The sequence below is a fragment of the Sturnus vulgaris genome, chromosome 1 (assembly GCF_052056855.1).
Source record: "Sturnus vulgaris isolate bStuVul1 chromosome 1, bStuVul1.hap1, whole genome shotgun sequence".
Taxonomy (NCBI): Eukaryota; Metazoa; Chordata; class Aves; order Passeriformes; family Sturnidae; genus Sturnus; species Sturnus vulgaris.
This window is the reverse complement of record NC_142243.1, coordinates 140,459,343-140,487,063: the sequence shown is the minus strand read 5'-3', so window position 1 is coordinate 140,487,063 and position 27,721 is coordinate 140,459,343. Positions and strand designations below refer to the sequence as shown.

At 32.8% G+C, this 27,721-nt stretch overlaps 1 protein-coding gene across 4 annotated transcripts in view; it reads left to right on the top strand.

The window, feature by feature from the left end:
- CSMD3 (CUB and Sushi multiple domains 3) overlaps positions 1-27,721 on the top strand; it is a 587,774-nt gene that overhangs the window by 434,023 nt on the left and 126,030 nt on the right. For all 4 annotated transcript variants that reach the window (XM_088178475.1, XM_014870085.2, XM_088178481.1 and 1 more), the window contains one exon: positions 11,649-11,765. In XM_088178475.1, the coding sequence (XP_088034601.1) occupies positions 11,649-11,765 (117 nt within the window). The remainder of the gene's footprint in view (positions 1-11,648; positions 11,766-27,721) is intronic.

Genomic DNA, 27,721 nt, shown 5'->3' with positions numbered 1-27,721 from the left:
GAAGAAGTTTTTCCTCGTGTTCAGGTGTACTTCCTGTACATCAGTTCCAGCCCTTTGTCTCTTGTCCTATTGCTTGGCACCACCAAGAAGAGTCTGGATCCATCCTCTGTCACCCTCTCTTCAGGTGCTAATAGACATTGATGTGGTCCCCTCTCACTTGTCTCTTCTCAAGGCTGAATAAGCCCAGTTCCCTCAGCCTGTTCTTGTAAGAGAGATGCTCCAGTCCAAGGTAAATTACCTTGAAATAATTATTACTAGTCTTTTGCTGATTAGCAAAATTCTATCAGAATTTTATTTAAGGATTTTTTTTTCTCACAGAGTATCCTAGCTCATGAGATATACTCTGATGAGGCAGTGTTAACAAAAAGCTAAACAAATATAACATGAAAGTCATATTTGCTTCTTGTCTGCAGATATAGGAGAATCTATTTCTCAGCATTCATAGTTCAAAGAAAAATAGAATTGGAGTTTTAAAATGTAGTCATTATTAAAAGGAAATAAAACAGTCTTAATTTTTTGAGAAATGTAAGTAAAAAATCTTTCCTTCTAGTACTGAGAAATAGATCTGTACATTATGCAGTCTTCATCTTGGTGATTTGAAATATAGTAAATAAGATTCTCTGGGTTGCTGATCCCTAGAGATCTCAGCGACATGTGTGAAAGTTTCCCAGACACAAAAGTTTCACGGGTATTTTTCTTTCTTTGTCTTCTGCGTGTTTTAAGTGTCAATTCTGTATTATTTTATTTTATATTTTCAATTGGTACTTGTGCTTATATCTATTCATTGACCAGTTATTTTGACTATTGTTCTGTTATATAGTTCTTCCTGACCCTAATTTTCTTTCCTGTGTTTCAGGAGTCCGTGTTCCTAACTTTCTTGACTAATTTTATTTACTTCTAATCTGAATGCATCTTTAATTATGGATAATTATTGTTTCGTTCTTTTTTTCTTCCTTCTTCCTTCATTTTATTTAGTTCATTTTTCTTTAGTGAGTTTTAAATGGGAATTTCTGTCTTTTTAAAGTTAATTTAAAAGTCTGTGTTGCAAACCTAAACATCAGTGATAGAAAAGAAAGCTGAGATTGAGAGAATTACAATGACCTCTGTGAATTTATTATTCTCTATCAGATTTCAAATGTAAAATTACAATCATTAACTGTTCCTGCAGTTTCCTTTTAAACTGCTGATGCACACACACTCAAAATATTTAAAATCACTTGGAAACAAAATGAGCATCATTTGGAAACCTAAAGCTTCATTCTAGTATTGTAATAATATTTGCAGATGATTCAAGACAAAGCTTGCTCTTTGTTCCAGCTGTGATCCACTGCTAGTGCTTAAAAACTCATTCTGGTACAAGAACATTCTAGAGACATGCAAATAGGCAGTATACAACAACATAAAGGGTTCTGAATTGGCAATACACTCATTACAGCCTCCCCAGCACTAAAATGGTGAGTCCTATTACCAAAACAGAATTCAGGATCTGATATCACTTATGAGCTCTATAGTAATATGTAGATTCCTTGTTCTGTGAGGTTTGAAATGAACTCATAAAGTTACTGAGTCCTAAGAAAGCTCATAATTTAACTTTTATCCTCATATTTTTTATATTTCTTCTACTTAGAAGCCGTTGTCGTGCTCTTCAATACATAATAGAAATTATTCTTAAACAAATAACTAATGGAATATCATTCAGATATGAGGGGTGCACAGATGAATAAATAATAAGTAGGCTATATGACCTTCAAAAAGAAAAAAAAAAAAAAAAGAAAATGTCTCCTTGGAAGGGATCTCCTTGAAGAGATCTGTGAATCCTTACACATTTTTGATTCATACTTTCTGATGCATCAATCTCTCAATTCTGCTATTGTAGCTAAAATGTGTTAAGCTTTGTTAATCTCTGATTTATTTTTTACTTCTACACATCTGTCATAATGCTCTTTTCCTCTTGCCATCTTAATATACTTGAAAGACTCTGAAATGGTCTTCCCCAGAAGACTGCCAATTTTCTTTTCTCTTCTTTTCTATTCATTTAGTATGTTGGCAGTTAAATTGTTTTAAAATGATTATTCATTTTCCCTCAGAAGTTCCTTAAATATCATGTCAAGTCTGCTGCAGACAGTTGACTTGAAAAGCATGTTCAAACTTTTATTTAGTTACTTTTTTTCAGCTGTGGAAACTATAACACTGGTGTGCTCTTTCAGAGGAATGAAGCTATGCTGAATGAGCCTGACTGCAGAGACCTATCCCACCTCCATTTATTATAAGTAGAGACTGTTTCACTGCAAAGATCTTTATTCTAGCACAAAAGATGTTAGAAAATGTTTTCTCCTATTTGATGGCTCCATTCTCAGAGCCTGAGACTTTAATTGCATTTTATTGGCAAAAGAAAACAAAACATTACTTAAATGCAAGAACAGAACATTAAGTGGGTGTTTCTGCAGTGAGAGACTCCTGGAAAGGTATCACACAGCATTCTAATGGTTTTATCAACTGCAGCAGTGGGAAAATGAACAAGAGGAGAAACCTCACCATTCTCCAGCTCACATGGGAACACCACGACAGGGAGAACTCAGATCCCACCCCTTGTTCTAGAGGCAAGCAATATAAGAAGTTTTTATCAGCTGCACACAATTCCTTAAAAAGTTAAGAAAAGTATTAATGCATTAAACATCACTTAAGATTCTAGAAGACTATACCACACTGGAAATTAATTTAATCCACTGCTCTCTGTTGAAGAAAGCTTACTTTCAGGAAGCTATTTCTTGCAGTATTAGCAGAAAAATGAAGAATTAAGAATAATAATTGTCTGCAATTTAGCGATTTTAAATTCAAAATTTACTAATGCATCTGTTAAACAGGGATTTAAAATTCCTTATAATTTAGGATTAATTTTAATCTGGTTATTTTTGGTTTATTTATTAATTATTAATATATTACTATATTAATATACTATTACTATTACTATATTACTATATATTTGGTTATTTATGTGGTATCTCATTATGCTATGAAATACTTTGACATTTACATTCTGCAGGCCATGATAATAAATAATTCATGATGTGTAGCTCTACCCTGACATTTAAAAATGGAATCATTATATAGAATTTGATTTTGAGTTATAAAATTGGAAATCTGAATCTTCAAATTTCCTTTATTATTCTCTCTAGGGCTTTGACAATTCAAATAGGAACACAGGATTTTGCATTTATGCTTGTTCACTTTTCTGCTCATCTAAAATGGACTTGACTTTACTCAGATAGGGCAGAAACAGAAATATGTCTAATTTCCAGCTAATTGCATTTGTTCAGAAAAACATTGGAAAAATAAATAAGGAAGAAATAATTTTGCAACTTGACAATATTTTGGATATTTGAATAACAGCCAATATTAAAGAGCTATCAGATGTGAACCCATTCTACACAATAAAAAATGTAGGATTTTGACTTTCTGCCACATCTCAGTTTCTACTGAAAAATTCATTTTACACTTTTCTTACACTAGGTTAAAATGAGTAAATTTAGTAAACTAATTTTAAGCAACCCAGGATTTCAAAACTTGAAAAAATGTATGGGATTTTTGAAAACTTTGTGCACCACAGTTCCTTAAGGAAAAACTGAATTGAATTGATATTTATAATTAATCACTAATTTGAGAGCATTGTTTCTAAAGTTAAGTTTCCTCTGAATATAGAAGTGTATCTCATAATCAGCTGTATAAAATCTTTTTGCATCTTCAGAAAAACATCTATTTTTTTAAAAAGATTTCAAGAAACAGAAACTGAATATACAAAGTTATTTGGCTTATTTGACTTTGGTGTTAAAAGTTGATGAACTGTTTTATAAATTTACATAGAAATTATTTGATAGTGTGTTTAATTGCATTTTATGTATTTATATAAACTTTATGTATTAACACCAAAAGCAGTGCTAAATTTTCTGCTGCTTCTCTTTATTTAAAAGAATGAGGTACTTTCCTCTTGAAATATACTTCTTAAAATGTATCTAATTATGTTTCTCTGCTAATTGTCTGCTACACAGATTCTAATATTTTGATTTTCTCCTTACAAGATGTCTTTTATTGAATATATATTGTTTAGGAAACTTCAAAAATAGGTTTAGGTTCTTGAGGACTTTTGTTCTTTTGTTGTTTTTTTTTTTAAGAATTGCCTTTAGGTGTTCTCCCATTTTGTACTCTTTTATTAATAATATTTTTTTTGTCTATTGATTCCTCTTCTAGAAAATATTTTTTTCTTTATTAGTTCCTCTTCTAGAAAATATTAAATTACCTATCAGGCTATAGCAGCTCGTTTTTGGATTTAGTACTGCCAGCATCAAGAATATTGAACAAACTTCCTTGTCAGCTTAGAATCAAATAATATGGGTAGATCCATAACCAATTATAATAATTACTGTCTCTTGTCTACTTTGATATCCTTAAGCAATTGTGACAGATATTTATATCTCTCTTTCTTCCAGGAATCATACAAAAATTCAATAACTTCCCAAAAGTATTTATGAGAATATCTAAAATTAATTTATTATACTAGAATTGCTGGCAATTATTTCTCTAATCTTTATCTCAATCTACCACATCTACAAAATGTGACCAGACTTCCCATGTTCTCGTTCTTCTCTTTTGGAGACTAAATCCCCCTTAGTATTTGAAAACTTTGTGCTAATATGAAAATATAACGTGTTTTGCTTTAAATGGCTAAAACTTGATGTGATGTTCTTACTGAGACTTTACTGCTCTTAAATGGAACAAAAATGTTGCATTCTATGTCTACATTAAAGGCTAGCTTAGATCTATCTCTACAGCAGTTTCATTGAAACTGAAAATCTATCTTTGATCTTTTAAGTTTTTTCTATAACAGTTTCTAGCTGCTTTTGATCTTGTGTTTCTACATTTGCTAATGCTTTTTTTTAAGTTGCTACTTGGAATTTCTCTGTTTGTTTGTGGTGTTTTTTGTTTGTTATTGTTTTGTTTTGGGGGTATTGTTTGTTTGTTTTTAAAGAATGCCATAATTTCCCCATTCTCTGTTAATGATTCAGGACCTGCTTTAGAAAATGTTTAACTAACCACATTCAAATACTTTTACATATATTGGCCTGAGTTTCTCTCTCATTTTTTGCATCAGTTTTTATTGCACAGTTAAACTCTATTGTGAAGACTGAAGAGACTACAGTATGGAAATCTCTATTCTTCATTATATTTTTTCTTTCATACTGCTTTTCAGCATTATGATGTTGCACTGTCTCTCTCTCTGTATTTTTTGGTGTCTTTTTATTTTTAATGTATTTCTGTTTTCCAAATAGCAACTAAAACATACATTTCTATATCAGATTGTATTTTACATATTCATTGTATTATTCATTGTATTGTAAACAGCTTTAGGTTCTTCATCAGCTTCACATTTACAGACTGATATCCACAATAAATATATTTGTAACTTACAACTTTAGAATCAATGTCTACCATTTTTTATATGTGACAATGTCCTTTGCATTAAAATTATTTTATATCTAGAAGGTGATATATCAGTCACTGTATTTGTTTTCTTTTTACTTATAACCACTGCAAGAAGTCATTGCCACAGAAAATCTCATAATTGGACTACAAAGGATAAATTGAATGATGTTGTATTATATGAGACTAGGAAAAAGTGCATCCAGTGGTTTAATATATGTGGAAGTTTGGGCTGATATACAGTGCATTTTTTCACAATAGCTAGTAGGACCTGTTTTGGATTTTTTCTGGATTTGATAATACCAGGGGGTTCTCATATCTGCTGAGCAGTGTTTACACAGAGTCAAGGCCTTTGCTGCTCCTCATTGCCATCCCACGAGTGAACAGCCTGGAGGGGCACGAGAAGCTGGGAGGCAACACAGCTGGGACAGCTGATCCCAAATGACCAAAGGGACATTCCATACCTTATGGCATCATGTTCAACAATAATATAGGGAGAAGGTTGGCTTAGGGCCACTTGATCAGTAGCTAGCAGGGTATTGGTTGCTTGATGGTGAGCAAGTGTTCTCATTTGCATTACTTGTCTTCATGAGTTACATTCCTCTTTTATTTTCCTTTTCTTTACAATTCCCACTTTTATCCTTTGATTTCTCTCACTCCCCCCGCAAGGAGAGATGAGCAACCAAGACTGTGTGGTATTTAGTTTCCAGCTGGAGTTAAACCACAATAATATATTAAATTTTATAGACATAAATCATGTCATTAATTATTTTCCCGAACCTACTCATTTAGATGAATTGAACACTAGATATCTTAGACTGGATTCTGAAACAGTCACCCATTAGATAAAACGTGAGTATCCCATTACCATTTCTTCAAGGAATTTTTTCCCTCCTTTTCCAGCCTGTATGCATAACAGTTCTTATTGTTTGATTGTATTTGTAGCTGTGTAATCAAATTTATCTGCATGACATAAAGCCATATTGTGCCATTCATTTTTAAGCAGTGTTCCCCATTGATTCCATTGAGAACTGCTGCTTAAAAATGGATGGTGCAATATGGCACTTAAATCTACAAATACAATTAAATTATATTAGATCTTAGCTGTAGGAGCTAGAAAGTAGGTGATCTGAAAGCAAGAGTAGGAATTTAAAACTTCAAGCTGCATTAAAAAAGGAACTTGATAGCAAAAATATTATTTTTTTTAAGGGTGAAAAGATTTTCAACTGATTCTCATACTTAGGTAGTCCACTCCTCACTTTTTTCTGACTAAACTTCCACCTTGTGCAGTCTTTCTTTTGGTTAAACTGCAAAGGCCTGATGAAAAGCATATGAGCAATAAGCACGTGACTGGGGCTTTTAACACTGTATTGTTTAGCTGGAGGCACAGAAAATTTGACTTTATAGCAGTAGTTAGGCAGAGATTACGAGAACCTATTGTTCTGCTGGGTGATTTTTCCCTCTGTGGTTTTCAGCTACATTTCTTTTACAACTACCGAAATTTGAGAAAATATGTCACTCTGATGGTAATGCATTTTATATTGCATTCTCTATTTATTAATACACTGCCATAATGAGGTAGAATGTAGTTCTTTGACGAAGGTAGATGAGTACTAATGATCAAGGTGGATAATCTTACAGATAAAATGCTTGCCAATTTACATACAGAATGGGTGATACTCTTGTTTTTGTGATAGGGTTTGTCAAGGGCTACAGGGGATGCTATTTTACAAGGCAAGATACCATTAGGTTCAGCACGCATGGGATCTTTTTGCCATTAATGCTAAAAATGTTTCAAGGAAATAGCGAGTAATGCATCCCTTGCTCTCCCACTAGTGCTCCATTGCTGACCCTGGAAAGCAGGACAAGGACAGCATGCTGCATAACATTTTGGTGAATAAACTAGAACAACCTAGAGCATAAATAAATACATAAAGGAACACAGTATTTCAGCGTCTAAGCAAACATTATTAAAAAATAATGAAATACTATTGGAGAATTACGTTAGAAAATATCCGTTGCCTCCTGAAGGTTTTTTGGGTTTTTTGTTTTTTTTTTTTGCTTGTTAGTTGGTAGGTTGGGTTATTTTATTCTGCGGGATGTTTTACATTCCCAGGGGAATGGTTCTCAGCATTTGTTGCATTTTTTTGTTTGTTTTAACAATTTATATTTGTGGATGGATGGGTTTGCTAGATTTTTACTGTAGGTAGAATTTTCAATGCAGAGCATAATAATTAGGCAAGTTGATTTTCACAACTTAGAAGTCTTTAACTTTCTATTAATTAGGAAACTAAATAAATCCTTGCACTATAAAGCTGAAACAAAGGCAATGAGACCTACTTAGCTGAATTAAGCAGAAGTGAAAGTCAATGGCTACCATGGTAGTAGTGGAACTTTTACATCTATTCAAACAACTTGATGCTAGCTTTTTTCTGGAGGCAAAAATATATGTTTGCATCAAGTAAATGTTTTCAATTCACTGTAACTATGATTTGATGTCCATCTTTGAAATGTTGTCATGGTTGGTAAATTCTCTTCTTCTTGAATTTTTTTTTTAATTAAACATTTCCCAAAATGCAAGGAAAGAAATGCAGTCAGTGAATTCTCTACGTTTATTAAAATACCAAGCAAACCTCTTCCTCCTCCCTGGCACATCCAGAAATGTCTTGGAGGACCGTCTGGCTGCTATAAGAGTTAAATGATTCACTACCTAATGATTTACAAAATTTAACATTTTCATAGCCTGATAAGGTCAACTGGACGCTTACATCTTGAACCAACTTCCCTTTATACTAGTTGTTTTTGAGACCCAGGAATGTGAATTCTTGGGAGGATAAAAGAGTCATTACAGAAGCAGTTGGAAAATTAGGGACATAATAAGGGGAAAAGCAAATTCAGAAAGGGCTGAGTGAAAAAATCCAGAATGAGAAGACTAAGGAAAGAAGTTCAAGGAAAGAAATACTTAACACAGGTATTAATTACTGCTGCTGATTATATGTTGCATATGCCAGAATGACAAATAGTTCATGTCTAACTCCAGTCTGTACCGAGCACATTGCAGCAAAGGCTGCAGACAGCTTTTGTTGAAAAGACCTTGTACCTAAAAGATCCTCACTGGAAATCCTGCTTCAATTCCTGCACTCATACTGTGCCTCTTCTCCCCTTGTGTGAACAGATATATGCCAGCTTCTCTAATGTGAACATATAAATCCCCATTATAAATCCAGTGCAGATGTATGTTACTTTCATGGAACTCACTACGTGGGAAAAAATGTTTAGATGTTTCAGACAAAGTGTCTTATCAACATTTTAATTATCAACTGTAAAAGAAAATGGTATTATCTTCACCTTTTATAGACTTGGAAGTTATTTAACCATACTTCAGTATTAATGAGAACCCTTATATTTTTGAAGGCGCTAGACATTTTTTTTTTTAATTTGAAAAAAATTGTTGGGTTTAATGACTTTTAGAGATCTATAAGCATTTTTCAATTAAATTATTCTGTGAGCTTTTTTTGTATCAACTGTCATAATAATACCTTGCAAGTATCATGACATATTTTGTCTAGATCTGGATATAGGTAAATATATTTTTCTCTGGTTTAAGCATACTAGTGTAAGAGCCCTTTTTTGCAATTAAGATAATGTCTTTACTAATTGTATAACCTGTAAGAATAAAAAAAAAAGAATCAAGGTATAAAAAAAATCTTTATTTTTCTTTAAAGTAAAGTAAAGTAAAGGTCCACTATATGCGGAGGACTATATTTAGCTCGTAAATTTATTTTAAGTATTGCTTTTTTGTACTAAGACTTCTAAGTTTCACTAAGGGTGAAATTATTTTCCTTTTTTGTCAATGCCATTGACTTTAGTGGACTTGTAGTTTTACCCTAAATGTTCACATTATTTATACCTGCTGGCTGGGAAGGTGTAATAATTATATGACTGCTAGAGTGGGACAGTGGTATTGGTGATTGTAGTTTAATTATTCAACTCACAAACAGTAAAGAGGGAAATGGAGTTAGGGATAATTGTTTTTTACTATCTTATTTCTCTTATTTTAATGCTTTTGTTGTTTATATTCTTCCATATTCACTTCTGTTTCACCCAAAATCTTGAGTAGAAAATCTTGAGTACTTACAAGCTGGTAAGGAGATCTGTTTTTATCACAAATATTTGCCACATTTAAATAGTGAAGGTTTTTCACTTTGTGTTTTTCCAGTAGCTCATGGCAAATAAGTCTCTGCAAATGAAACTCAGCCAAGACACTAACTGTTTCTTGGAAAAAGGCCCAGTAGTTCTATTATCTAAATATGTTTTCACAGGAAATCATGAATTTCTAATGTTTCACATGGTGGGTGGATTGAAGGAAGGCGCTGAGATTACTCCTTTAGCCACAGAGGGCAATATTCCGTGTCCATGTGGTAGCCAGTGCTCACTCCATGTGTCAGGGCGTGTGCCCATCCCCTGAACTGAGCATCACCACGACCTCATCCTGATCTGGGTCCTGACAGATCAGCTTAGCTCCAATATAAGTGCCACATCTGCATACACATGTGCACAAGCAAAGGTCAAGACCCTTCTGTTGACATATTTCAAAAACCATGACTTTCACACCAATCCATTAAATAATTTCCAAACTGTGTATGCAAACAGGAGCAATAGGTGCCGTCTGCTCCTGTTTCAGGCACACAGCCTGTCAAACGCTGAAGTTACACCATAGTGAAAGGAATCCATGCCAATGCAAATTGAATAAATCTATTCTCAAAGTGTTGGGGTCTTAACTTGCTACATTTTAAAGATGTGTGTTCTTCATGGTGTACTCCACCAAACATTTTGTGTGAATTAGCTAAAAGTAATGTTAAAATATATGATTTGTAGCTACACTAATAAATATCTTGTATTTATTGTGACAAGTACTGAGATAAAGTCTTCTGGAATAGTAGTAAGAAAACTATCATTTTCTTATTTAGAATAATGTATGAAGTCTTGATGTTTTGATAGAATACCACAAAAAACAAACAAAAAAAAAACTAAAAAAAAACCCAAAAAAAACCCCAAAGAAATAAAAACCCAACAAACAAACTAAAAAAAAAAAAAAAAGAAAAACAAACAAGAAAAAAAAACTAACAAAAAAAAAAAACAGAAAAACCACATCCAGATGTGTTTAGCAAATGAAACATTGAGTACTACTTCATTTATAAATTCATGTCTTAACAGGAATTTTTAAATAGATAAGCTAACATTAAACTCATTAAAAATGTTTTATAGTCCAAAAGAGAAGACGTATTCTAAAGAGATGCCATAGTCTTGAAAATAGATTAGAGTTAAATCTAAATTAAAGCCCTAAATTACTAAGTCTGTGTGACAAGCGGGTAATAGGCATAGGAAACCACTAACATTGAATAATGTTTCATATATATGTACATCTAATGAAAAAAAAAGAGAAGAAATAACAGTGTTTCTTGCTTGACATTTTGAATAATACCAAATAATAAGTTTTGTTACAAAGCTTAGAAAAATACATTATTATGGTAAAAAACATTTGTATCTATCTTCCATTTTATCAAATATTATGGCTGTGGTAGCATAAACATGACGTTTCTGTGATAAAGAAAAGTATGTGCTCATAACTTTATATATATAAAGCTATAAATAATTGAGATATAAGAAAATGATATATCATATTCAGTCAAGAAATCCGGACTTTCTTATATCAGTAGTTGTAGACATTATTTTGCATGATGAGTGTATTGGCATGAGTAAGAATTTACTAATGTGCAGAAGGGCTGTATAATCTATGCTCTTGTCATAGTATAAAGAATCATATGAATGAATAATAGTTTTTTATGCTGTAAATAATAGCGTACTGCATATAAACTACATCATTACTTTTATTAAGATGGTTTATAAATTGTAAAGAAAAAATAATTGATCTGGAAAACGGCAGAGTGCCATCAATTCTCATTTGATATATGAGAAAATTGCACATACTCAGTATGTCACAGGATGTACAAATTTAATCCAGTATAGAAGTGTAATAAAAATTCCTGTAATATCATATGCCAACAAATGCACCTGCCTGGGGACTCTATGTTGCTCTGCTTTGTAACACAATTTTAACTGATTTTTAAAATTATATTACATTTTTAAAATCTGATTATCTCACTTTCTAGCACCCTGTGGAAGCCGATCAACAGGTTCTGAAGGGACTGTATTATCACCAAACTACCCCAAGAATTATAGTGTTGGTCACAACTGTATTTACTCTATTACTGTTCCTAAGGAATTTGGTAAGTAGGTCTGGTCTCATTCATATCTTTTTGTTGCTTGGATACTTTCAAAAATTCTGGATGATTTGTTTGGTTGCTTTTACATAAAATTATTAATGTGAATAAGATATTTTAAGCTGATACTTCTATTAACACCTTCATCATTTTATAGTGCTTTATTTTCTCAGAACACTTATATTTGCCTTTATCTTTTGAAATGAGTGTTCAATATTTTTGTCTCACCGGGATAATTAACATGTAACTTAGAATACTACTGTGATGCTAACCAAATATATTAGTGGTACCACTTAAGCTTTCTTTTCACCCAAGGTCATGTGCCTATGCTCTAGAAAGTGAAGCATAGTTCCAGTAACTCCATGTAAGCAGGGGAAGTAATGTTTATCTTAAATATTTGGTACTGTTGCTCTTTTAACTCTTGGCTTCTCTGCATCATAAGGCAATGGCATAGTGTTTATTGACCAATGAAATTAGAGCAGCATGTGTCTGCTTGGGTTTTGAAGATTCTCTGAACCTCCATTAAAACTTCACTTCCATAGTAACATTTTTCCTGTTGACTAGACAAATATTTTAATGGTGTCTTCTGTCCTATACAAAGACAATTTTATCTCCCTGGATTTATGAATTACTTTATCTCACTTTATTATTAAATGTCTATGATAACAGCTAATGGTTTTTTGTTCACTTTGACTTCTTGGTAAGCAGTATGGCACATATTGAGTATCATTTAGACTTTAAATATCCATGCTTTAGATTTATGTTCAGATAAGCAGGACTTCATTCTGACCCACAGCTCACATTTCAGTTAGTCAAATAACAGGTGCCTGGGGATGGGGGTGGGTATTTCCTAACCTTCCTTCATGTTGATTCTGCAAACATCTTCGCCAAATTAAAGACAGTGCTTCAGTTGCTGTGTGTCTGTGTGTCTGTCTGCCATACTCATGATATCTGAACTCCCTTAGTATAAAATTAGCTTATTCTTGTGTATACTGTAGAGGTGCATAGACTATTACAAAATAAATAAGATTTTACAAGTATTGTCTCCTAAGTCATGCTTAAGGAGAGATCTCTCCTTATTCCAAAAATATTAAGAAAAAATGAAACGTGTGCACAATTCTTGATTTATTTCTAGCTATTATAGGCATGTGCTTTTGACACAGCTAATTGTTTTTAGATAAATTGTAAAGTTTTTATCCTCCTATTTTCATAACATCTGAAATTATTTATTTAATATCAGTATAGTGATACTTCTTAGTTTATGAAACAGATGTCAACATGTAAGGCCTTAAAATTACTATAATAAAGGATTCAAAATATGTACTTCATATTTTTGACATTCTGGATTGAAATGTAGTTTTGTAATTTCCAGAAATAAAGCCAGATTTCCCTAAACAACACATGGAAATGGGGGAAAATCCCACTGCTCTGTTTAGTTGTTTGGAATAGTTTGAGAAATACTGTTTTTCTTACACACTAAGCATGATAGTAACAGTAGTAATAAATTCTGTTTGACCGTTTCATAGTGATTAGACAAAAAAAAAAACGCTGATGCAAAAAAAAAAAAAGGTTTAGATATGCTTAAGCTTATCATGCAAGGATTCAGTGACATATTGTACAATATAAATATGATAGAATATCAAACTTTTTGTCTGTCCTACCTTGGGATAGACCTTTACTTTTTTTCTTGTATTTAAATAGTGTATTTTGACAATTAGTTCAGGTATCTGTAGAATATATCATGGATCATATTTGATCCACTTTTGTGCATGTGGAAAACCAAAGTGTGTTGAAAGAGAAATGTAAAAAATATATCTGGTAGTAACCACTCAAAATGAGGATGCCATGACACAATAAAACAAGTGCCAAAAGAGATATTTCCATTTTAGCTACTTTTTTCCAGTGATACTCATACAGAAATAGGAAGCAGAATTCCTTGCACCCGGAAGATCACATTTTAAAATCTGAATCTTTCTTTGAATGGTACGCTGGTGTTTTTGGTAATTTTTTGGTAAGTTATTAATATAGATTTTTTTCTGATCTGGGTTCTTCCTGTATTCTATCATTACTAAAATTGTTCCAGTAAAAATCTTTAAGAAAGCCAAGGTAATTCTGACAACTTATTTAATTTAAGTTTTTTATATTTGATGTAATTATTTGTCTCAGTCTGAAAATTTACAGTGTGAGTAATGAATGTGTTTTATCTAATAGATTTTACCTCTCGCTCATCAATATATTTAAGTACAGTTTCAGAGAAGAATAGCCATAAAATTACAATGCTGAGGTCTTTCAGATTAATTTTAGTAAGTAGGAACTTTGTTCCTGTAACTCTTTTGGTTTGGGTCCTGATAGAAGATATTGCATTAAGAGTCTTCACTTGCAATTCTTGGTATGTAGAGATCACTCACTAACAAGGTGGTCACAAAAAAACTGGCCTGTGAAAAAACCACCAGATTTCATATTCAATTCACTTGGTTGTGTGCATCACATCATTTGACAGAGATTATTCACAACAAAAAAGAGTCAAAAAACATTTTTTAGAATGAAGAGCTGAAGCAACTTCAACAAAATTGCTGATATAGATCATTTAATTTTCTTAAAGAAAAGAGCAACAAATCTGTCACCTTCTCTATGGCTCCAAATTTCAATGTGAAATGCAGCAATCAAATATTTGCTGAATGGAAACTCAAGGACTGTTTCTGGTATCCAATACAGTTATATGAGAACTTATAAAAAGAACAATTAGAAGAAAAAAAAAATAGTGAAAACCTGGTCAGTATAGACAAAGCTCACAAACAATGTAATAACATATTCAGTGTGTAGAAGGGAACTCATTGGCCTGGATTAGTTTTTGATGGACTGAAAAGAAACCTATTTCATCTCTAGCTTCTCAGGTTCTCAAGTCAAAAATTCTGTGGAAAAGTCATTTCAATGTGGAATTTTCTCAGTGTTTCATTATTCTGTCATGCAGAATCATAGTTGCAATATTTCATACCATGACAGGTTTAAGCTACAAGATAAATGATTCACAAAAGCACACAGTGTGCCACAGGCAAAATCTTTTGTAAACATGGAAGACTCAGCTTCTTTGACACTCTCCCACTGATATTTTAAAGTGGTGTAATGATTGTTAATTGTTCAATCCTGAAATATGCCTTGGTTAAAATTAAAATACAGCTGTTTGAGAAAATTTTTTTTTTTGCCCTGATGGACATGATCTAATTTTTATGCTCTACTCTGTATAGTGTTGTCATCTATACGTCTTTTTAAAATTAATATTTTTAACAGTAAAATAAATTTCATTTTAGCTGGCCTCAGCAAATGGCTTTCCTTTTTGTTAAAACAAAAAGATAGATTGAACATATATGGTAATGTATGTGAGTGTGGGTTTCAGCTATGCTATCAGAAAATAAATGTATTTTCTCAGTTGCCATCAAAAATTATGAAATTTAAATCAGAACTATATCTTCCTACTTAGAAGCGAAACATTGATTGGGAAAATGTATGATTTCCATGGAAATGTTTGCTTTACATGTACTGGAAAATATAATACTAAAAAAAATTGGAAGAATTTTATTGATAAGAATTATATTTTGGGACAAGATCTCTTAGAATTATGGCAATAAAGTAGATCCAGTTTGCTTACTGCAAACAGGGAAATTTAATTCCACTATTCTCTTCAATTCCTGAATAACTGGCTTATATTCACAGACACATTTATGTCATTTTCTGCTTTTGCTTATGTCTTGTCTTGAATTTCTGGGAGATAGACCTGAGTTATTCCATATTAGCAACATAGAAAAGAAAGAAATAGAACCGAACAGCTGAACTTTGGGATTATTGTTATTATTATTAATAATACCCTTGAAAGAATGATTTTTTTTACCAGGTATTGGAAGGTAAACATACAGATTTTATTCTGCCAGTGAAAATAGACACAGAGCAAACAATGGCGTCAATGTGTTTTCTTTTAGACAACTCTCTGCAGCTACAATTGTTAGACACCTTAGCAGTCATGTCATAGTAAAGTTATTTCAGTACTGTTTGATTTGATTACAAACTCAGTTTACATTTAGAAAGAAAAATATAGGCAAGGGTAGATCATAAGGAGCAGAATGTGCCAAATGACAACCTCACATCAAGAGGGAATGAGAACCAAATTGTATTTATGGTATTACTTAGCTGAATTACAGTAAAACATTTGTTTTAATAACTTGAATCCATCATCACTGCTGTGTATATCTTAATATGATTTAAGAAATGTGCCAGATGCATATGGATTGACATTTTTAAAATGTGGAAGGTTTAACTCTCCATCTTAAGTAAAAATGGATGGAAATGTCTGGCTAAATAGCTAGCATCAATATTTTTAAGCATAAACTAAACAATTATTGAATTAAGCAATACTTTGCTGAAGGGGAGATAGAAATGAAAGAATGATCTAGAATATCAAAATGCCACCATAGCCACGAATCTGATTCTGCTCCTACCCTCTTTTTATACAAGCAACCACTTTAAAGTCTGTTAGACTGCACTGTTGAAAAAATTATTACTTATCAACAAGATGGAGCAAAACCACAAAGACTGCTCCAAATACTAGAGTATCCAACTGTATAAAGGTTCAAGACACTAATTTCAGAAGAAAGAGACAGTGATCCAGCTTGTACCCTGTATTTTATAAAATGTAAGTCAGCTCATCTTTCCTTCCCCAAAAAAAGACTTCAAATCAAAATGACTTCCAAGAAAAGGGACCATTTATTTATTTACACATTTTTATGTAACTGTAAAACTATTTTTAAAGAAAAGAAGTCTATATTTTTGTATTTTTTCGCAAATTTTTTTGCATAAAAACACAAAAACTTACAATCACAGAGCACTTCGTATAAAAACTAAAAATATTTTAAAAACATATATCGCAATTGAGATATTTAATGGCATCCATTTTAATTGAGTAATGCAGTTTTCTGGTTCTTTTTCAGTTTTCAGTTTTCTAAAGTATAGAGTGACCAACATGGAATTCTGAGGATGTACATACAAATATTTATTGTGAACAATAGGAAGAAGTACCTGATGTATAAGTAATACCAATAGTTGATAGAAAATTCACATCTTGACGTGTTTTTTTAGTATTCTTTTAACTCTGGTGTTGTCATTTCTCTTAACACCATTCTGTTACTGCAATGTTTTCAAAGGATCTTGTACATGTTAGATTAGTATAATTCTTTGTAAATTCTTGAAGCTAAACTTCAAGAGCTCAGCATTAAAAAGTTTTTGGGAGTCCTTTTCTTCCATTTTCTCCAGTCAGCCAATTAAGTTTCAGTCAAAAGTACAGAAGCAGGAGTTTCATCTATGATAGACTTTAGAAACCCTGGCCAAAACAGAGAGATATCAAAGGATATCAGGCAGGCATAAGTACTTTTCATCTCAGAGAAAATAAGCTTGATAAAGATAATATTTATATGTAATATTTAATTAAAATTACTGAAGTAATTCATTTTAATGAATGAATGAAAATGAGTGTTTCAATATGGAAACATTAAAAACATTGTGATAAATGCTTCTTTATGTTAATTTAGCTCATTGTCAGAATATTGTTTTAATTTGAAAATTCTCTGAGTGGACTTAGCATGACAGGTGTATGTCCTTTCATTTGACTCTTTTTTAAATTTAATTTTGAGAGTTAATGAAGAGCACTGAAGCGGGTTAAGCATGGAGTCAGGTTGCTTAGACCCAGAAAAATACATAGGTTGTGTGCATTGTGCTTGAAACAAATTAATGCACCCTCCTACCACAATAGAAATTGAATATTCTCAATGTTCATTCAATGTGCATTGAATAACTGAGTATGAATTTATTTTTCACTATTATTTTGATTAAATATGATAAACGAACAATTTTTCTGAAATTTACAATGCATGAAATTAACCATACAAAGACATGGTTCGTTTCTTCCTTAAAGTAAGAAGATTGTATAGCTATATAATGGACACAATAAAAATTGGTAGAATCTGACTCATTGTATTCTGCACAATTTAGCAAGAAAAGAATGTACTGGTGTTGAGCCAGAAATAAAAAGCTTAGAAGTCTATTTTCTTCATATTAAATGGACATGAAAATCTTAATGAAAAACAAATCTTTATCCATAAATGTAAATTCTGGACTTTTGGAGTCAGATACAGTGACAGGATTTGTGTTTTAATCTGTATAATCCAAGTGGGGATGACCTAAATCTTAGTCTTGAAGTGCTACCCTTAAACACTGCAGATTTATGTGCACATAAATTTTTGGCTTGCATGCAAAGCAAATAATTGTGTATACATGTTATTGAATCCTATGCTAGAATAAATTTCCTCTTGTTTTAGTTATACACCTAATTAAATAGATATCTAATCTAAGCCATTCAGATCCTAGCTCTAATCAACAAATAGAAATACATATTCCCATGGTGTGATTCAACCCATTTAAAATACCTATCTGCAATTTTTGAAACAATTTATCTGTAATGTAAAAGAAACAGCACAGTCTTATTTTATCATATTTGTTCTGGCAGCTACGAAGGGTTAAATGAATTAGAGAACATTGCTGCATATGTGATCTCCATCCATCCTGCACGTAACTTCATGGTTTTATCTTATGCTTATGTGATAAAGCTGGCAATTTCAGACATGTTTCAGTGAGCAATCATTTAGTGACTTGAGACTGAGTGATTCAAATTCAAGCTATTCATAGTAATTCCTCACCCTCAAATGTTTTAAACCTAATGGTGGATGTGAACAAAATATGTGTCTTATTATTAAGTATATATTTGACAATAATATCTGTCCTTCTTAAAGTGTTGTTGGACACATACTTAAGAAGAATTTCAGGTGATGGACTGTATTATGTTAGTTTTTCTACGGGTACAGGAAGCCAAGGCCTATAGCCTGTCTTCAGAATAAGTACCTAAGAGATTTGTTTCCACCTGAAAAAGGAAAATGAAAGGCAGGATTGCTTATATGCTGGAAATAATTTTTGTTTTGGGAGGGACTTTAGTGAGTATTAAGTATTCTCTTCTCCAGAATATATAATATATATACCTAAAAGTGCTATTTAAAATAGAAATATTTTCAGAATTTGGTATAAAAACAGTTATAGTACAAGAATTTAAGTAATACATACAAACTATATTTTTTTTTATTCTTTAATGTAAGAATTTATTCCTTTGAATATTTTGCTACTTTTTACAAGATTGTGCCAAATATTTTTATTTTTCATTGTATTTCATAAAACAATACTACAAGCACAAAACAATAATACTAGCAAATTTTATTTAAATATTAATAGTCTGGTGGCAAAATATTGTATATCAAACATACTTGATAGATAGTGAATATGTTTTTTATCATAATTTCAAGTATACATGGATTACTGTGCTGCAGGCTTTCCATAGAACAGGCTTGCAGCCTAAGATTTTTTGAAGTATAGAGGTGAGCATTAGCTGTATAACTATTAACTTCTGGTTTGCTTTTCTAATTCAAGGACAAGTTTATGTCATTGAGATGCTAACATTATAAATTACAGAAGTACCAGAAGGTCATTTTGCATCACTTTCCACTTAACTCTGAATCTCCTAGGTTATGAGAGGAAGAACTGGACGGTTTCATGTACTCAAACTCACAGCTGGGGAGTACTTCATTCATTGGTTCAGTGCTTAACATGCTTGCCAAGTGAGGAGATGCCAATAAAAAAGTCACCATAGGGTGACATTTAAAGGACCTCAAACTATTCAATGTATTTTTGACATGAAATTTAAAGAATTTAAATTATTCATATGATTCGAAGTCACTTTTTCAGTTCTGTTTTTAGATTTTTTCCATAAAAATGATTAGTTTTGGCTCAAATATTAATGATGTGTTTGAATATAATAATGATCAATTAAATACAGACTACAAAATGGCTTGAGTTATTGAGTTTCACTATAAACATATGGCACCAGTAGAGCTGTCTTTTTAATAGCCTAAGCCCAAAGTCAAATGATACGACCACATCTGTGGTCTTCAAAGAAATTCACAGCTCTCCAATAAGTAAAATAATTTGACTGTAATGTGATTGAATTGATGAAAGATTTCTAAAGACTTTTTTTTTTTCTATTTTTTTTTTTTTCTAAGCAGTGTGACTCCAGCTGCTCCAAATATTTAATCATCAAATCTTGTTCACAGAAAAGGCTGTTGTTAAAATAGTTGAAATCAGTCTGAGTTTCTGGTTATTCCAAATATTGAAGGAAAGGCTACATTACAATCATCACTTACAAGCTTGCCAGCACATGTTACTGTCCCAAGGAGGAGACTGAATTGTGGTGTATTTTCTGAGCAATTCTGTTTTCTGTTAGTTTTACTTCTTAGGATAAGATTACAGTACTTTGGAAGGATGATAGCAAAATCTTGCATCCCCATTTGTCAGGACATCTTATCATAGCAATATATTAATAATGATATTGCCATTTTCACTGTTGATCTCCACATGAGTAAAAAAGCTGCTTTCTCAGTCTTCAAGCCTGGCCAGCTACAGGGACCAAGCCTTTCTTTCTCTTGGGATTTGTGTTTTCTTGATGTTAGTAGTTTGGGGGGTTTGCTATGTTTCTTCCCCTCCACTGCATTTTCCTATTTTTTAGCTCCAAAAATCAATACGAAAATCATATTAACAGAACAACTGTAGAAATGCCTAGTCCCTGATACATGATTCACTGTTGGCAGTAAGAGACAGAGAGACCTGGACAGGAATACCATTAAAAGTTAGTGTGACCATGGAGCCAAGTTTCCATCCTGAAATATTTTGATATATTGAAGGGAAGAAGCTCATTAGGATCAGACTAGGATCAAAGAACTGCAAAAATTTATTTTACAAAACATCTTCTGCTTATAAAATGGTTCACTGTGAGGTCCTGTTTACATACTTGTAATACATATTTCTTGCTTTTCCTCTTCATTATATTCCTTTGGATATAAGCCAATTCCCTCTCAAGTAAGATTACCTGTATTGACTCAAATATTTGTGTTCACTATTGTGTACACAGATACAAACGTCAAAGATACTGGATTTCTCTCAGTGATTTCTAATTTATTCTCTTTGTTTAGAAAACAAATAAAAAGGTCTTTGCAACCCCCTCTATATTTTGCTTTGTGTTTCTTCCATATGTATTCCTGACTGCAGAACTGGCTGATTATTCCACATGCTTGAAAACAGAATCCCTGAGCAATCTGTTTTACTGAAATAAAGGGGAGGAGGTTTTAGCCATTTGCTCTTTGTATCCAGTTTTTTGTCCATAGTAATTTAAAAAGAAATTTTCTAGTTGAATTTTATATAGAGATGAATTGCATCTGCTCTGATAACATGAGTAAATTTTGGGAAAATGTGAATAAATTCTCTAAGGGGGAAAAAAAACAAACTTGGAAATCAGTGGTTACACATATTTTGTGGCAAAAAATAATCCCATCTCTTTATAAGAGTTTAGAACTTGAATTGTATTTTGGGAAGTAGTTAAAATGCTGTTGGCTATTTGATGAGACAAAATTGCTTTGAGTTGTTACTTAGTGAAGATGTTGAATTTCTGATTTTGGAGGCCACCATGGAAGCAATTGAAGGATGACAGTCCTATTGTTTCTGAGAGGTAGCACCTAGGGTATGTCAGTAAGGCAGGAAACTGGAGGAGGACCATATAATTTGATGATTACAAGGGATGAATAGATAAAGAAGGAAGAGTAGGAAAAGTAGTGCATATATATGTGTGTGGATGCATATATATAAATGTATATATATATACACATAAATATATACATAAATGTATTCATTTACATACATAAATGTATTCATATACATATACCTATATTTTGTGAAAGGGTAAAGCCTCCCTGAAACCAACACTTGGCTAATGAGATTTGCCCAGCTCTAACTAATTATATGAGAGTTGAATGAGAAGAAAAAGGTAAACACAAACTTTGTTATTGACATGGGGTGAGATCTGTACAAGAGCACTGCTCTGATAAAGCACCTGTACCACATCCGTCCAGGTTTTGTAAATGTTTGGGATGATGCCAGAACGATGTGGTTCTCATCTTGTGACTATCACACCTCAAATTCCACTCTAACAGTGTACGTATTAAATGTAACATTTGGTGGAACACTCTGCTTTTTGCTTTAATACTTGAGGCCTGGAGAGACCTGTCATATTAAAATACATGTAATGATAAATACCCACTTGCACTGTTCAGAAGATAAAATAGAAAATTAGAAATAAGCTTCTAAAAAGCCTGTGTTATTGTAAGGTTTCTCATTATTGAATCATCAAGTCAAACTTTTATTTCTCCAAGACATCTATTCCTCCTGTTCTCATCCTTCTTTCTCCAATTCCCATTTTCTATAAAAGACTGTAGATCCTGAAATGACAAGCTGATTGTTATAGGCAAGATTTGCTTTCTTCAAAACCAAAAAAGTTTCTCATTTAGGTCTTGAAATCCTCCCTAGTTTTTGACTTCACATTTCAATTATTGACTCAGGCAGACTGGCAACGCATCTGTTGCCAGACTCACAACTAATAAGTGATTCTATTTGCTATAAGGATCATATTGATGAAGTTCTATTTCTCATATTTACTGCTTTCAAAAGGCTGGAATTCTTTCACTTTTTCTTTTCACAGGTTTCCTTTTATATAATTCTTGATGATTTTTACTATGAGGGATTATTTATTTATTTTTTTAAATGCTCCACTGGGTATTCTTTAGGGTTTGCTTACTAATGAAAAGAAAAATAATTAGTCAAGTATTAATTTCATCCATATGATTCAGTAGACTGAAGTGATAATTTGTTTCAGATGAATGAAGTGATTAATCATCTGATCTAAAAATTAACATTTACTAGTAGGATGATAAAAGATAATTATTATATGCAGAAAACTGTAGTACTTTTAATTAGTAACTCTAAATTAGCTGAGAGATGCTGGAAGAAGCAGAGTTTTTTCAAAGTGACTTTGCCATTAAATCTAGAACCCTTATTACATAATTAATAGTATAGTTTGAATTAAACCTCCTATCTTAATGAAGTTCTTTTTTATTTTGGCTTAATACTGTATTCTTCTTATTGTTACTGTATTGTTCTATTGTTACTCTAGAGTTTAAATTGTTTATCCTTCTACTATATATATATTACTTAGGAGTAATATACACTCCCTGTGGTCCATCCATAAGCATTAGAGAGAGACCTAAACACAAATTTATCAAGGAAAGAACACCCTTCAATTTGGGCACCTTATTTAAATACCTCATTAGGCAATTTTGTGTTCCTGTACTACATTTTTAAAATAACTTTCTTACATTAAAAAGTCAGTTTTTCCCAGAACTATAATGAAGGGGTTTGAAAAATACAATTCATTTGAACTTCATGTAATTTTTGTCATTATATATATTAGTTTTATGAATGGTATTGTCATTACCATCATAAGAGTCATCAACAAAAACAATTTTTTTCATCTAGATTTGTTATCTTTTTTGATATCCCTTCTGTTATGTACAGGCCACTATTAAGGTCTACAGGAAATCAACAAAAAGTTGTGTTTCCTTTCTCCTTCAGTTCAGAGACTGTAATAGAAAAATTAGCAGTAAACAAAATTAAGATGTTTTACTTCTACCATTTCTTTCCTTTCAGAAAATCTTGCTTAGACAGTCAGATGCTATGAAAGTGTGATTCAAATTTGTTTTTTCAAAGCATATAAACAATTACATAAGAACACAATGAAGCAGGATTGGAAAATGCTGCCCATGTTCAAGATTACCAAAATCCTCACATTTCTGTGGTGCAGAACACTATTGTAGTAGCAGGGCAGTGGCCTCTTGCTTACTCTCTGCCTCTTCTAACCTCTTCTACTCACTTTTCTCAATAAAATGGACCAAAGAAGTGATGGATCATACAATGTGCACAACTGGTCTCAGAATGCTATTATCTGACTAGTAGCTTCTGCAGTTTATAGTAAATGTCAGTAGTTAGCTGTACAGTCTTGGATTCTTTTCCTGTTCTCACACTATTTTGTAAGAGACTAAAGAAGAAAACTCTTTAGGTCAAAATTACTGGGCCCAAGTGAAAAGGATTCTACCTAATTTTCTTGTCCCTTTCAGAGAATCCTGAGTACTTGCACATCATATTAGTAAAGAATTGTCTTTTATTTAGAAAAAGAAAAATAATATCATTCAATATACTTTCAATTTCTTTTTTCTCACTACTGCATTTTTCACTGATGAACTTTCAGAGAAGTGAACGCATAAATTTGTCTCCCTTGCTGTTCCCCTGAGAGTAGATTTGAAGCCAGAAGTTTAAACTATACAAAATAGTTAATTTAAAATTAGCAGCTAGGTCTGCAGCTTTGACTACTGCCTTGGTAAAATAATCTCAGAAAATGCAGTCTATGCAAAGTCGATGTGAAACATAATTCTCTCATTCTTCTGCTTTTGTTTAGGCTTACAGCGTTAATCACCGATGGATCTGTTAGGCATTATTATAGACTTAAAATGTGTTGTGTTATATACCACAAAAATACTTAATTAAAAACATTAGTAGTGTGTTGGTTTGAAAGTAAAACCAGTGCGAGACTCCAAGTCAATAATACAATTTAGTAGGAGAAAAGAGAAAAATAAAATACATACAATAATATAAAAGAAACAACAGCCGACAAAGTCAGAAATACAACCTGACACCCTGTCAGTCAGGGTGTTGGTAGCAGTCCCTATAAATGGTGGCTGCATCCTCCTGGATGACAGATGTGGTTCTGTTGAAGCAGTGCTCCTGTAGAAGGTGCAGTTTTCCTCCGAAGGTCCAGCGATGATGTGGAAAAACGTCCGACTTTCCTCTGGGATCCAGTAGAAAGGTCTGCCCTCGGGTCCCAAACCCCAGTTTTTTTATCTAGGTAGGAAAGGCTTGGCTCCTGCCCCTGGTTGGGGCATCTCCCAATGGGGTGATGTAATCTTATCAGTCACACAATAGGACTTAATGGCCCATTAACGGAATATATCTTCTGGAGGAAGGATGGGTTGTGAATAGATAACGATGATCATCCCCCCATCTTATCAGATGGCACATCAGCAGAGGATATCTCCCACAGAGATAAGGATCACCAGCCCTCCCACATTTCAACAGATGGTGATAGAATACACATTTTTGCATTGTACCCCAGGACAGTAGTGACCAAAGACCGACTTTAGTTTTTAAGGCTACATGTAAGACTGCCATAATATAGGAAAATGTTTGCACACCTTCATTAAACCATTGCAGTTGGATGTTTTGAAACTAGTATACTTTTATATCAAACAATATATTGCCTAATTTGTCAGTGGGCTTCCTCCATGCAGCTTTTATTCAAATTAAATTTCTAATTCCCACTCTAGTCAGTGCTCCAGGTCTGTTAACTCACTCTAACTCTATTAAATAAAATATAATTACTGCCTAGGGCCATCTATATTTTTTTTTTGTCAAACTGTTCTACTTCAGCTGTATTATCACTGCAACCCTCTTTGCCTAGTTTAGAAATGACATTGGCAACATGTGAGAGGTACATTTTTCATGCAAGACATTGAGAATGACATTCTTTCCAAAAATTAAAAAAAAAAAAAAAAGCAAGTCAAGAAAATGTCACAGTATCATTATTTGGGAAATTAGTCAAATTTAGTGCTCCCACTAAAACCATACTGCCACTTGCTACCCTATCTTCCTTCCCTCTTGTGGGTGACTGGAGAAAAGAACTGGAGACTCAAAAGATCATGGTTTGAGATAAGAACAATTTACTGTAAACAGAAATGAGGTAAGAATAAAATCAGTAACAGAAATAGTATTAATGACAGAGGGCATAGGAAAAGAAACAATTCACATGGAAAAAAAGCCAGATGATAATAGACAGTACCAGATGGCTCTCTCTGCCAGGCTTGCTGGACCTGAAGGAACCCCTTCTCCTCCAAGAGCCTTCCTCCCCCCAACCCCTGACAATGTCATGAGGTTGTAAAGAAAAACCTCCTGGTTTCCCACGTCCTGGCCATGCCCCCTCCTGGATACTGCAAAATGTAATCGTATCCTGGCTGAAATCAGAACATACAGGAACAGAGGCCTTTTTCTTTTTAAAAGTGGTGCTATATTTCCTTCACTCAGCAAAAATATCGAATAATAAGGCGCAAAAAAGCATCTACTTTTTAGGTGGGTTAGACAATATGAGATAAATTCAATATCTCAGGTATAAAATAATAAATCTGAGGAGCATTAAAAGAGTTAAAATTATGAGATATATATATTTTTTTGTCCATAGGGATAAATAAATCTATGTTACCTGTTTAAACAAATTATATTAATAGATGTTTGAATTTCAATTGAGTGAAATCAAAACAAATCAATATAGGGAAAAGAAGGTTGTATGGTTTGATGCTTCCTTCATATTTCTGTAATAGATAGCAGATGTACACACTAGTGATTTGTAAATTATTGCAAATAATATACTCAGTAATTAATAATATTATGTTAAATAATATGCTCTAACTAGCAATAAATTAAAAATATTTTTACTGTTTTCCCTCTCCTATTGTGTTGTTGCAGATCATGAAAGAGCTTTACATATAGGCATGATGATTCAGGAGAGAGGGATGTGAGCTGCAGAAAGGGAGAAGAAGAAAGGGAGGCAGAGGTTTTAAGCCAGAGGAGAATGATAGTTTATGTAGTGTAATAAGCTCTGCTAATTATAGAAGAAAGCAGAAAATGTGTTAATTAGGAGAGTTGAGTCCTCTTCTAGCTCCAGGAAAAGTCCTAAGTCTCACATTTTACATGGAATTATGCCCGTTTGTGGGGAAATATGCATGTAAGCTTTTTTTTCTGTGCAGTTTAACATCACTTCCTCATGCTGAGCTTCTTGTTAGTCTTCTATCCCATCTTCTGTCTCCAAATATATTCTGATTGTCTTTTCATACATTCAGATAAATATTACCTTTTGTCAAACATGAAATACATCAGACCCCATCTCCTTCTTCCTCTCTGAGTCTGAGAATGCAAGAATAAAGTAACAGGAGACAGGACAAATCATCATGTTTGTGTACAACACTTCCTTTGTAGAATTAAAACGAAAAACAGTAGAAGATGTCTTGCAGCTCAGACTAGATCTGTGTGCTCTGTTTTTTTTGAGATCACAGAATGGAACAGCAATTTTCTCCACCTTCTTCTGTGGGAGGAAAATGGCACATGAGAGCTTTAAGTACCAGACTCTTTCTTGCCCTTTTTTACCCCTTCTCTGTTTGCAGAGAGAATCATTGATTCTGCCTTTTCCTCCCTAATCATCTGGATGTCATGCCAGAAAATGTAGAATTCCATTTGCCATCTCCAGCTGAGACTACCAAAGGAACAACACTAACTCTTGATAAAAAGCAGATAATTCAGTAAAGGCTTTTTCCACATACTTTAAGGAGAGTCCCACAGAGATTAAGGTCTAGACAGTAGTGTAAGTCCCATACATTGGTAAGAACTAGTATATATTGAAATTAATTCACCCTATTCAAGTACAGTTAATTGGCACATCTATGTGTGCCTTGGAAAACCTCCATGACCTTTATGTTGATCACTCATATTAATTTGCTGATAACAGTAAAGTTGTGCTATACATATGATATTGAAATAGAATTCTGTTATATTCGAGAACTTTTGTAGGTTTGTCTTGTATAGTCATACTTCTTTAAACTGGGAAACTTGTGTGAAGTTTCTGTAACTAAGCTATAGTTCAGTTGCTATAGAAAGTGCTATATATATATATTTATGTGTGTTATATCTACGTGGGGGGAAAATTCCTTTTACCTATTGGCAGCTTTAGCAACTTTTCAGTTAAATAATTATTCTCATAATTTTTATATCTGATTATTTCTTGTAACATTAATATATAATCCCCATTTACTTTCATTGCTTAGTCAACCAGCACC